At 43.6% G+C, this 12,540-nt stretch overlaps 1 protein-coding gene across 1 annotated transcript in view; it reads right to left on the bottom strand.

The window, feature by feature from the left end:
- The window catches only part of LOC127175221 (collagen alpha-6(VI) chain), a 48,850-nt gene that overhangs the window by 25,518 nt on the left and 10,792 nt on the right, over positions 1–12,540 (bottom strand). Inside the window, 8 exon segments of the mRNA XM_051126160.1 lie at positions 1,871–1,924; positions 2,151–2,243; positions 2,898–3,004; positions 3,007–3,033; positions 10,065–10,143; positions 10,764–11,107; positions 11,200–11,787; positions 11,916–12,491. Of these exon segments, the coding sequence (XP_050982117.1) occupies positions 1,871–1,924; positions 2,151–2,243; positions 2,898–3,004; positions 3,007–3,033; positions 10,065–10,143; positions 10,764–11,107; positions 11,200–11,787; positions 11,916–12,491 (1,868 nt within the window).

Raw genomic sequence — 12,540 nt, 5'->3', positions numbered from 1 at the left:
AAACGAGATTCATTGTGTAGTGTAGAGAGCTTGGTTGATTATAATGTAACTTTCTAAGATTGCGATGAACTAAGATGAGCTTTTAATGATTTTTAAGGGAGTTTGTAAACGAGATACTGATTTAATACAACAGTTAAATAAACAACAATATATAACAAGTAACTCACATATTCTGACTATAACACTATTGCCTAATTTTGCTCCATTTCGTTGTCACAAATAGTTTGAAATAAGTCCCATCTGAGCCGCTTCGAATCTCCATTCAAACACAGCGGTGTTTTGTTTTTGAATGAACGTGCGTTTTTAAACAAATATAGTGAGTCAATGATTCAATTTCTCATTCACAAAGACAGCCACTTGCTTTATTCCTGATTCCTGGATGAATCAGCTGTTCAAACAAATCGAAAGAATGATTCAGAATTAAAGGTATCCTATTATGCTCTTTTACAAAGTCTTGATTTTGTTTTGGTGGTGTACTAGAAGATGCTTTCATGCTTGGTGGTTCGAAAAACACATTATTTTTAACATAATTTACATTATTACAATACATTTCTCCCAGCCTGGCACAAATGGCACGATTAGTTCTGATGAGGCCCGCAAAATGAAATGTGTTGTGATTGGTTAGCATTTGAAACATAACAATTGACAGTGTTTCAACTGCCATGCTCCTTGTCAAAGAAGCAAGTTCTGACAACAGATTAAAATGATTCTTACGTTTTAAATATGGATATTTTTCTTACAAAAACGCATTGATTCGCTACAGGAGGCCTTTATTAACCCCCAGGAGCTGTGTGAGGCACTTTTATTATGGATGGATGCATATTATTGGACTTGTTTTGGACTGATGAGGAGAAACAAAAAGCTCTTAAAGCTTGGGAGTGCCAGGGTAAATTGTAATATAACTCCGACTCCATTTGTCTGAAAGAAGGAAGTCATCTAGGATGTATGGAGGGTGAATAAATAATAAGCTACAGTAGTGTTGGGTCCTATCGTCAGCCTGCGAGATCGCTAATACATGATATTATCATGCTAATGTATTTAATTTTTTACATACTTAGCTTCATTGCCAAAAAACAGCTCCAGCATAAGGCTAAAAGCAGCCTAACATTATCAAAGAACATCATCACTGATTAGCCTAGCCTATTCTAGTGCAAGTTTATGCATTTTAAAAAACATTCGCATTTTCTACACTGTGAAGCTATCTACACTGTATGATAAATAAATGTCTTACCACACACTGCACACGTCTCAAAATTTTATATTTAAAACAATCTGAACATGAATTTATGAATTTGATTGCACGCATGCCACCTCTGAGCCTCATTAAATGTATGAAAATACATCTACAAGCCACTTTTGTGTTCTTCCGTGCCATCTCTGTAGTACAAATTAATTTTGTTAATACTGATTTCATTTGATTCGTGGCTTATTCTTAGTCTACTTTTCCTTATTCTGTTGTTTTAATTAGCAATTAAAAAAAAATTATAAAATATAATTAAAAAAAAAAAATGTCATAAAAGATGAGATACTTTTAATAAAGTTAGAAAAATGCCATTACAAAGGTAAAAACAAAACTTCCCTTTAATTCCCCAATCAAATATCACCTCGCAATGGGAAGGCTATTTTTTGATCAGATTTTTTGATTATTGATTAGAACGTGCTCCTAAAAGTGTTAAGTTAGGAGCACAAATGCTCCTAAAAAGAAAAGTAAGCATAGAGCCCTGATATTCCGATTTCTGTACTGGAAATAGGCGAATTAGTACCTATTTAATTAGATCATGCCTCTGGTGCTTATTTATATGTTTTGCCTTAAGTACATGTAATGTGAAGGTCATGTAACACCAGAAATCAGGCTAACAGTTTCACTTACCTCAACACCTTCATCTCCTGGATATCCAGGATGACCCTTCTGACCAGTATTTCCCTAAATAATAAATGAAAAACACAGATGCTGGCACATGAAACCGGCAAAGGCAGAATTTCTTTAAGACATCATAGCCACATTCTTTAAGACATCATAAGCCACATTTTTGTCAAATTGCATTTATTGCATTTAATCACATCCAAGATAAACAAAGTGATAAACAAAGAGAAATTATGTTAACCCTCAACCTTTATTTTTAACATGATCAGAATTGAGGGGCTCTGACCTTTTGACCTGGCAATCCAGGGTGTCCTGGTGGTCCAGGTACCCCGGTGCATGAACAAGACATATTGCAGCATTCCCTCAGCGCCACTGTTTCCTGTGGGGAGAGAAAAGCACACAATGAGTGAAACCATTCATATTTTATTGCTGAAGTCACAGGCCATGCATCCAGTTTAATTTTTGTGTATTTTACTACAAATGTATCCACTTGGTAGAAGCCTGAAAAAATAGACAGTTGATATGTCTGAAAACTAGAAACATATTTAGAAAAGCTACAATCGAGACTACTTAAATATCTGTCCAGATGCAGTGGTTTAAGTCAACCACAGTGTCCTTTGTGTGGTGATTTATAGTCTGCCAAGAGCTGGAAATCAAAGATGTTAATAAACATCAATATTTGATGAATGCACAACAATCAAATTTGTGTGCAATGTAAAATTTGTCTCCTTAAACAAAGGCCACAATGCAGAATGCATTCAAAATAGCTGAAGAGCTAATTTATTTAATGAGAAAAAATACATAGCTCAAAACACAAGTTAATGGGTAAAATACAGAAATAAATACAAAAAAATAAATAAATAAAATTTTTGTTTCAAGACAAGATTTCTTTTAGAACAGCTTTTGTTGAGCTATAGATGAAACTTGTGCAGATGCCATACAAAATAAGCCTGTAAAGAACTGCAAACTGCTACTTTGGTTCTTATGAGCAAACAGCACGTTAAAGCATTGTATACTTTAACTGCATACTTACTATCTGTTTCATTAGAGCGTTGCCTAAATTCAGCATGTTGATTGTCAGAGGCTGCATGTAGCCGAAACCTCTGCCAAATTCCAGCTCCTGAACGTCTATTATTCCCCCAAAGACACAATCAGCAGTGCGCTGACCCCTAGTTTACACATCAGAAATAAGAACACATGGGTTTAGTACAGAGAATTTGTAGAGGAAATAGTTCCTCTACAGTTTCCGGGCTACAGTCTTTGACTTCAAATTTTTCACATTTGTGACCTTGGACCACAAAACCAGTTATAAGGGTCAGTTTTTCAAAACTGAGATTTATACATGACCTGAAAGCTGAATAAATAAGCTTTCCATTGATGTGTGGTTGTTAGGATATAACTATATTTGGCTGAGATACAACAATTTCAATATCTGGAATCTGAGGGTGCAAAAAAATCTAAATATTGAGAAAATCGTCTATAAAGTTGTCCAAATTAAGTTCATAAAAATGCATGTTACTAACCAATAATTAAGTTTGGATATATTTTACAGTAGGAATTTTACAAAATATCTTCTTGGAACATGATCTTTACTTAATTTCCTAATGATTTTTGGCATGAAAAAAAAAAAATCAATAATTTTGACCCATACAATTTTTTTTTTTGGCTATTGCTACAAATATATCCCAGTGACTTAAGACTGGTTTTGTGGTCCAGGGTCACAGTTATGTTAACTGGAAGAAATGAGGTAAACATGGGGGCTGCTTATACAAGATTGCTCATTATGAAAAGGTTGTGATTCCAAATCAAACAAAACAAAACTAATATTCAATAACATCCTTACACAACATTTTTTAAAGATCTCCACACAACTGACCAAACCGAGGATTCTCTCTTGTATAGAGCTGGGTGGATCAATCTTGAAATACTTTCCTTTGCAATGTCATATATTTTTATGGTTTTATGTGAAAACAGATTTATAATCTGAAAACAATCATGCATGTTTAGACATGTGATGTTGTGTACCCACAGATATCTATGGCTGTACTGACATTGTTGTGCCTTCTATATGCTTTCATTGCGTTATTTAAATGTTACTTTGTACACTCTTAAAGGAGAAGTCCACTTCCAAAACAACAATTTACAAATAATTTTGTCACAAACGCGGTCTCTGTGGCTTCCTCTGACCGCGGCCAGCGGGAACCGTCCCCGGACTTTTAACACACTTCACTTCCCATCACCCTGTACCTGGGACCCCGCCTTCCGGTTTCGGGTCGCCCGGGTCACTTCCACTCGGTCGGCCATTTTAGGACGCCACTCCAGTGGTTTCCTCGCGAAGTTTTGTTTGGCCATGCTAGCAATCCTGAGCGTTTTCTTCACGGACTGCCTTCTCGTTACCGACTGGACTGTTTATCGTTTTTGTGAACCTTTGCCGCCTACCTTGTATCATATCTCGCCTGTTACCTGGACTATTCCCTTTGATCGCCGCCTGCCTCGACCTCTTGCTTGGACTATTGTTACCCCTACGGATTTGCCTGCACTATATCAGTCTGTTGTTGCCGAACTCTGCCTGTTTAACTCCTCCCTGTTTAATAAACGGTTTGCTCATGAATCCTACGCCTCTGGATTCGTTCATGTCCACGTTACAGAAAACTTCGCCACCTATGGATCCAGCGACCGCGCCCCAACCCACGTCGGAGTTTCCCGCACAGGCTACGCAGTCCGCCGATCCCGCCGCCGTACGCCAGCTGTCTTCAGAGTTGTCGGCTCAAGCCTCCACACTGCTGGTCCACCAACAACAACTGGATCGCCTCACTGACCTTACTGGACAGTTGGTGAGGGCCTGGGTGAGGGGGAGCAGATAGTGGCTTTGCGGCAGGGTAGGAGAACCGCTGCCGATTACACCCTCAGCTTTCGCACACTGGCTGCACAAAGTGGATGGAATGATGAACCCCTCAAACTTCATTACTGCCGTGGTTTGCATCCCGACCTCCAGGTGGAGCTGGCCTGTCACGACGAGGATCTCTCGCTGGAGCAATACATCGATCTCTCCATCCGGGTAGACAATGTCATGCGGGCTCGCAGGTCCAATCATCCTTCTACTCCACTGCCCCTACCGCCGCTCTCCGCCGAGGCGGTCCCTGAACCCATGCAGGTGGGAACTACAAAACTGACGTTGGAAGAAAGAGAGAGATGCCTCCGTTCCAATCTGTGCCTGTATTGTGGTCAGCCTGGTCATATTCGGGCTAATTGTCCCACTCGTCCACCACGTCCATCACCCTCGGTGAGTAGCGATGAAATACCCTCTAGTCGCTGTGAGATACCCATAACCATTGTTTGTGGAGAAATGTCTATCGCGACCTCCGCCCTGATTGATTCCGGCACGGCTGGTAACTTCATAGATGCGGACTTTGTCGCTACTAATCACCTACCTGTTCTCTCTTGTTCCCCACCTGTCACAGTGGCCGCCCTCGACGGGAGACCGCTAGGCTCTGGAAGGATCCGCCACACAACCGACGACCTCACTCTCCGGGTTGAGCCCTCACACCAAGAAACCACCTGCCTTTTCATAATTTCATCACCCCAGTCACCCGTCATTCTGGGCTATCCTTGGTTGCACCTCCACGGCCCCACCATCGCCTGGGTTAACCGCACTATCACCCACTGGTCTCCACACTGCCACCAGCACTGCCTCCAGCCTCAGGCCAGGCCTGACAACCCGCCCCAGATCCAGGTCCCTGCCAACACCATACCTGCCGAGTATCAAGATCTCCTGGAGGCCTTCAGTCGCACCAAAGCCACTCATCTACCCGCTCACCGCCCTGGGGACTGTGCCATCGACCTCATTCCAGGAGCCGTTCCCCCCAGGGGGCGCATCTTCCCGCTGTCCCACACGGAGTCGGAGGCCATGAACACCTACATTCAGGAGGAGCTGGCTAAGGGTTTCATCCGACCATCCACCTCACCGGCCTCGGCTGGGTTTTTCTTCATTAAGGAGAAGGACGGAGGTCTGCGACCCTGCATCGACTACCGCGGACTTAACGAGGTCACCATTAAATACCGCTACCCACTCCCGCTCGTACCTGCGGCCTTGGAACAACTGCGATCACCTAAGATCTTTACTAAGCTGGATCTCCGCTCGGCCTACAACCTCATCCGAATCCGTGCAGGGGATGAGTGGAAGACGGCCTTCTCGACCACGTCCGGTCACTACGAGTACCTGGTCATGCCCTTCGGCCTGGCAGACAGCCCCTTCTACTTCCAGGCCTTCATTAACGAGGTGTTCCGAGACATGCTCAACCGCTATGTTATTGTTTACATCGACGACATCTTGATTTACTCAAACTCCCTCCACGAACACGTCAACCATGTTAAAGCCGTGCTGCAACGACTCATCACTCATCGACTATATGCCAAAGAAGAGAAGTGTGAGTTCCACCAGGACAAGATTTCCTTCCTCGGGTATGTCATCAGCGCGGAGGGAGTGGCTATGGATGAGAAGAAGGTCAACGCTGTCCTCAACTGGCCACGACCTTCCACCCTTAAGGAACTCCAACGCTTCCTCGGCTTTGTCAACTTCTACCGTCGTTTCATTCGTCATTTCAGCATGGCAGCAGCTCCTCTCTCAGCCATGGTTAAAAAAGGGACCTCCCGCCTCACCTGGACTCCACTAGCTCTCCAGGCCTTCAACGACCTCCGCCACAGGTTCACCCATTCTCCACCACCCAGACCCCGAGCGACCTTTCATTGTAGAAGTGGATGCCTCCAGTACTGGTGTTGGGGCGGTGCTCTCCCAGCGGCAGGGGAAGCCTGGCAAGACATTCCCTTGCGCTTACTACTCACACAAGTTGACCCCAGCCGAGCGGAACTATGATGTGGGTAACCGTGAACTGCTTGCAATCAAACTAGCCTTAGAGGAGTGGCGGCATTGGCTCGAGGGCGCTCAGCACCCCTTCACTGTTTTAACTGACCATAAAAACCTGGAATACCTCCGCTCAGCGAAACTGTTGAACCACCGACAGGCTAGGTGGTCCTTGTTCTTCACTCGCTTTGACTTCCAGGTCACCTACCGTCCGGGCTCGCAAAACACTAAGGCGGACGCCCTTTCCCACATTCATGAACCTGAAACCCCCACCAGCTCCTCGGAAACCATTCTTCCCACCTCCATGATTGTGGCACCTGTGGTATGGGACATCATGACTGAGATTCAGGAAGCGCTAACCCAGGACCCAACACCCGCCGAATGCCCTGACAATCGCACTTACGTGCCCCCCAACTTACGCTCACGAGTCCTGACCGAGGTCCACAACGCTCCTAGCTCTGGTCACCCCGGCATTGAGGCCACCCTCCATCTGGTCAGTAACAGGTTCTGGTGGCCCTCCCTTCGCTCGGACACCATCAACTTCATCAGGAGCTGCTCCGTATGCAATACCGCCAAGGTACCCCTTCGCTTGCCCGCCGGCCTCCTTCAGCCCTTGCCTGTGCCACAGCGCCCCTGGTCACACATCGCCATCGATTTCATTACCGATCTACCTCCCTCCAAAGGACACACCACCATCCTCACCATCATCGACCGATTCTCCAAGGGCTGCCGTCTCAGTCCCCTGCCAAAGCTCCCCACAGCAATGGAAACAGCCGAACTACTCTGTAACTGGGTCTTTCGAATCTACGGATTACCTGAGGACATTGTATCCGATCGTGGACCACAGTTCACCTCTCGTCTATGGGCCAGTTTCTTCCGCCTTCTGGGTGTCAACATTAGTCTCACTTCCGGGTACCATCCACAAGCTAATGGGCAGGCCGAACGTCTCAATCAAGAATTAATCCGCTTCCTTCGCTCTTACTGCCAAAATCATCAAGAGGACTGGAGCCATTACCTGTTCTGGGCCGAATACGCCCAGAACTCCCTTCGGAAACCTGCCACTAACTTGACCCCATTTCAGTGCACCCTAGGCTTCCAACCACCCATGTTCCCCTGGTCCGGGGAACCTTCAGAACTCCCAGCAGTCAATTCATGGCTTCAGCGCAGCGAGGAGACCTGGGATCAAGCTCACGTACACCTACAGAGGGCTGTGCATCGTACCCGGAGCCAGGCCAACCGCAGACGCCGACCCAACCCTCCATATGAACCCGGTCAGTGGGTTTAGCTCTTCACACGGGACCTCCGGTTATGCCTACCCTGCAAAAAGCTCAATCCCTGGTACGTGGTTCCCTTCAAAATAGTTAAATAAATTACACCTGTTTCTTTTCGTTTGGCACTCCCCGCAGAATACCGTATCTCACCAACATTTCATGTCTCTCTGTTCAAGCCCGCTGTCGGTCCGGAAGGAGTGGAGAACCTAGAGGGGACCGCCTCCCAGGAGCCTCCCCCCTGTCATCATCGACGGCGAGGAGGTCTACTGTGTCAACACCATCCTGGATTACCGACGCCGGAGAGGTCGTCTTCAATATCTGGTCGACTGGGAGGGCTTTGGTCCTGAAGAGAGATCCTGGGTCGATGCCGAAGACATCCTGGACCCCTCACTCACCACGGATTTCCACTCTCTGCACCCAGATCGACCAGCCCCCCGTCGGGCACCTCCTCGCGCCAGGAGTCGCTCGCGGGGGGGGGGGCTCTGTCACAAACGCGGTCTCTGTGGCTCCCTCTGACCGCCGCCAGCGGGAACCGTCCCCGGACTTTTAACACACTTCACTTCCCATCACCCTGTACCTGGGACCCCGCCTTCCGGTTTCGGGTCGCCCGGGTCACTTCCACTCGGTCGGCCATTTTAGGACGCCACTCCGGCGGCTTCCTCGTGAAGTTTTGTTTGGCCATGCTAGCAATCCTGAGCGTTTTCTTCACGGACTGCCTTCTCGTTACCGACTGGACTGTTTTTCGTTTTTGTGAGCCTTTGCCGCCTACCTTGTATCGTATCTCGCCTGTTACCTGGACTATTCCCTTTGATCGCCGCCTGCCTCGACCTCTTGCTTGGACTATTGTTACCCCTACGGATTTGCCTGCACTATATCAGTCTGTTGTTGCCGAACTCTGCCTGTTTAACTTCTCCCTGTTTAATAAACGGTTGCTTATGGATCCTACGCCTCCAGATTCGTTCATGTCCATGTTACAAATTTACTCACCCCCTTGTAATCCAAGATGTTCATGTCTTTCTGTGTTTAGTCATAAAGAAATTATGGTTTTTGAGGAAAGCATTTCAGGATTTTTCTTCATATAATGGACTTCAATTGTGCCCCCGATTTTGAACTTCCAGCCGAGGGAGAAGGGTCTTATTTAGCAAAACGATTGGCCATTTTTTTCAATAAATAAAAATTTGTATACTTTTTAAGCACAAAAGCTCATGTAGCACAGGTTCATGCGCATTCATGACATACTATTGAATCATGTCGAAAGGTCAGGTGGAACTTAGGTGGATCTACAGACCCAGTGTTTACAAAGCGAACGCGCAAAGACTAAGAAAGTGCAAGTAAGTCAAACGCTGTTTACAAACAAAAAGGTACAACGTGTCGGACAATTCTGAAGTTGTAGGAGAAAATAAGATGGAATTTTTTTGCCATACTCTACCTTTTTTAGCCAGAGTACACAGACGATGATCTTAGACGTGATTCGTAGTAGTGATGGGAAGTTTGGATCATTTTACAGACTCTGACCTTTGAGTCTCGTTCAGCAAAATGAACGAATCTTTTTGAGTCATTTCGTTAATTTTAGCAAAATCAGCATCAATAGAAGTCCATTATATGAAGAAAAATCCTGAAATGTTTTCCTCAAAAACCATAATTTCTTTACAACTGAAGACAGAAAGACATGAACATCTTGGATGACAAGGGGGTGAGTAAATTATTTGTTTTGGAAGTGGAGTTCTCCTTTAATATTACATTACAAATATGACAGAAATGTACTTCCTGTTTTGCAGCACAACACAGCAATTGGACATCTGCGTATATGGAATAGCAATTTTAATGTGACCTGGATGCACCACCAAGTGGTGGGATATTTTGCTAATAAACTGATAACTTTTTTTGTCTAGTCTCAATAAATCTCAGTCAGCTTACGTTTTATGCATATGCAGCAAGGTGATTTACATGTTTTTAGACATGTGGGTGAACAACTTTTGGAAACGCTTGAAAGCGCTAGTGTGGACAAAACAAAAACACTTTCAAATATATCCTGATTAATGTGGACATAGCCAAAGATATCACTTACCACTTTTCCTAAGTTTCTCTGAACTCTCCTTTAAACGCTGAATGTTTTCATCCAGCCCATCTGTGAAGATTATCAGAACCTAGACACAAACATATGGTTAAATATCAGGGGATTTAGCAGCGTCATTCTGTGTTAATACAATTTTCTGAGTACCATCAGCTGAATGAGCAATAAATATCTAATACGATCCTAGTGTTCGATATGAACCTAAGTGACCAAAAAAAAAAATGTAAACCAGTGTGCTAAATCTGATTTCCCAACCATGTTTGGCTGGCCTCTTCAATCTATTGTCATTTACAGTACAGTGGGTTGTAGATCCTCCTACATAATAGGAAATTAGCCCTTATTTTTATCATTTAAAATGTATATTTTTTTCCAATAATACTCTTACAGACACAATTTCACCTTAAAGCACTGATGTCACATGGACTATTTTTTCAATGTTCTTACTAACTTTCTGTAATTTAAACTTGGTGGTTGAGTTGCTGTCTATGCAAGGTCAGAAAGCTCTCGGATTTCATCAAAAATATCTTAATTTGTAGGCCTTATGGGTTTGGAATTACATGAGGCTGAGTAATTAATGACAGAATTTTCATTTTTGGGTAAACTGTCCCTTTAAGGGAACACTAACATAAAGAATATAATACATAGTTGACAATCATTCTGATTATCAGTTATCCATCTCAAAAACATTCCCACCTTTGCCTTGGCTTTAGAGGATTTAAACAGTTCTCTGAAGGAATCTAATAGAAACTCGTTGAAAGCCAGGGTCGCCTTAGGTCGCAATAACATCACTTTTTTGACCACATCCTCACTGTAATTGCCAAATTCAAAATCATCCAGAACACTCCCATCTTGTCCGGACACAAGCCTATAGCCAAATCTAGTGGTAATCTTGTCCTTTGTAACGCAGCACAGATCACCCATCATGGAGATTCGGTGGATGGCTGCAGTAACCAACCGTTCCTCCTGAGGTCTCAACAGAGATTGTGTGTTTGCTTGTCTGGACACGTCAAACCCAAAGGCAATGTCAATATTGCAGTCTGTTCAAACAAAACAGTGGGTCACAAGGTTCAAGAAAGCTTTAGGGACAGATAAGAATTACATTGCAATAAACAAGTTACAAATTACTTACCCTTAGTGGGATGTTTTTTTGGACAGAGTGAATTTATAATTTTCTTTATGGTTTTCTTCAGTATAAGGCCTTCAATGGTCTCAATAAGGACCCGATCAGGAGATCCAGTTATATTAAGCAGCATGAATTTATTTATGTCCTTTTCTTTGCCAACCCCAATGGCAGTTATTTTTATTTCATTGTTTCTAAAAAACGCTAATGCATTCGAGTCTTTCTTATCATCAGATTTTCCATCTGTGATCAGCAGGAGATTCTGAGCAATTCCTTCATCTATTCTGGATCCATTCTCTCTAGTGAAGTAATATCTCACATTTCTTAGGGCATTCCAAATATCTGTACCCTGCTTCCATTGTACAATTTTGTTTATAGCTTCTGCCAATTCTGTAAGATCTGTGTATGTGTTCAGGTAAAATTGATGCAGGAGTATGTTGCTGAACTGGGCAACACCCACTCGCCAGTTGTCTTGAGTAATATTCAGCACTTTCACAACCTCAATCATGGTTTTTTTGATAGTATTCCAACCTTTTTCATCAATACTCTCTGATCCATCAATTAAAAAAACAAGGTCTGATTGCTCCGTCTCACAAACTAGAAAGAGAAAGAGAAAAACATTAGGATAAACAACAGTTTTGGAAAGCAACATTGAAAATGTAGAAGCTTTTCATTATTTAGGGGCTATTTACATGTTAGCGTTTAACAATAAGAATAAGATTTACTTGGTTTGGTAAGATTGCAGAGCTCTTGGGTGACCCGTTTATGTAGTTTATGCAGATCCTTGTAGGTGTTTGCAAAGAGCACTTTTCCTTTATTTCCCACCATCTCCTTAAGCTGTTCTGCATCCGCATCTTCGGTACCAATAGGAAAAAAGTTGACCTCTGATTTGGCCAGTGATTCACGCCATTTTGCCAGACCACTTAAGTCATTAACCTTGCCATCTGTAATCAGAAATAGCACTTGGGAAATGTTCTTTGCTCGTCGTCCGCCATGTTTTTTGTCAAAGTAGGAGAGTGTATCGATCAGGGCTCGGGCCGTGTTTCTGGTTCCCCCTGAAGCTTTGAGATTTGAGATAACGCTCAGAACATCATCCTGACTGTAGTACTGTTTTAGTGTGAACTCCAAACGAGGGATGTTAGAGTAGGTGACAACGCCAAATCGCACCTGTTTTTCTCCAACCACAGATTTGCTGACTGTGTGTTTTATTAAGTGTTTCATTTCCTGGAAACCATCTTTATTTGGACTTCCAGATGCATCCACAAGGAAAATTATGTCAACCAGTTCTGGTGTCTTGCATTCTGGAAAGATACATGATCATAATGTTAGAAGTCATTTGAAAAAGAGTTT

The sequence above is a fragment of the Labeo rohita genome, chromosome 13, assembly GCF_022985175.1.
Source record: "Labeo rohita strain BAU-BD-2019 chromosome 13, IGBB_LRoh.1.0, whole genome shotgun sequence".
NCBI classification, from domain to species: Eukaryota; Metazoa; Chordata; class Actinopteri; order Cypriniformes; family Cyprinidae; genus Labeo; species Labeo rohita.
This window is presented reverse-complemented; position numbering and strand designations above follow the sequence as displayed.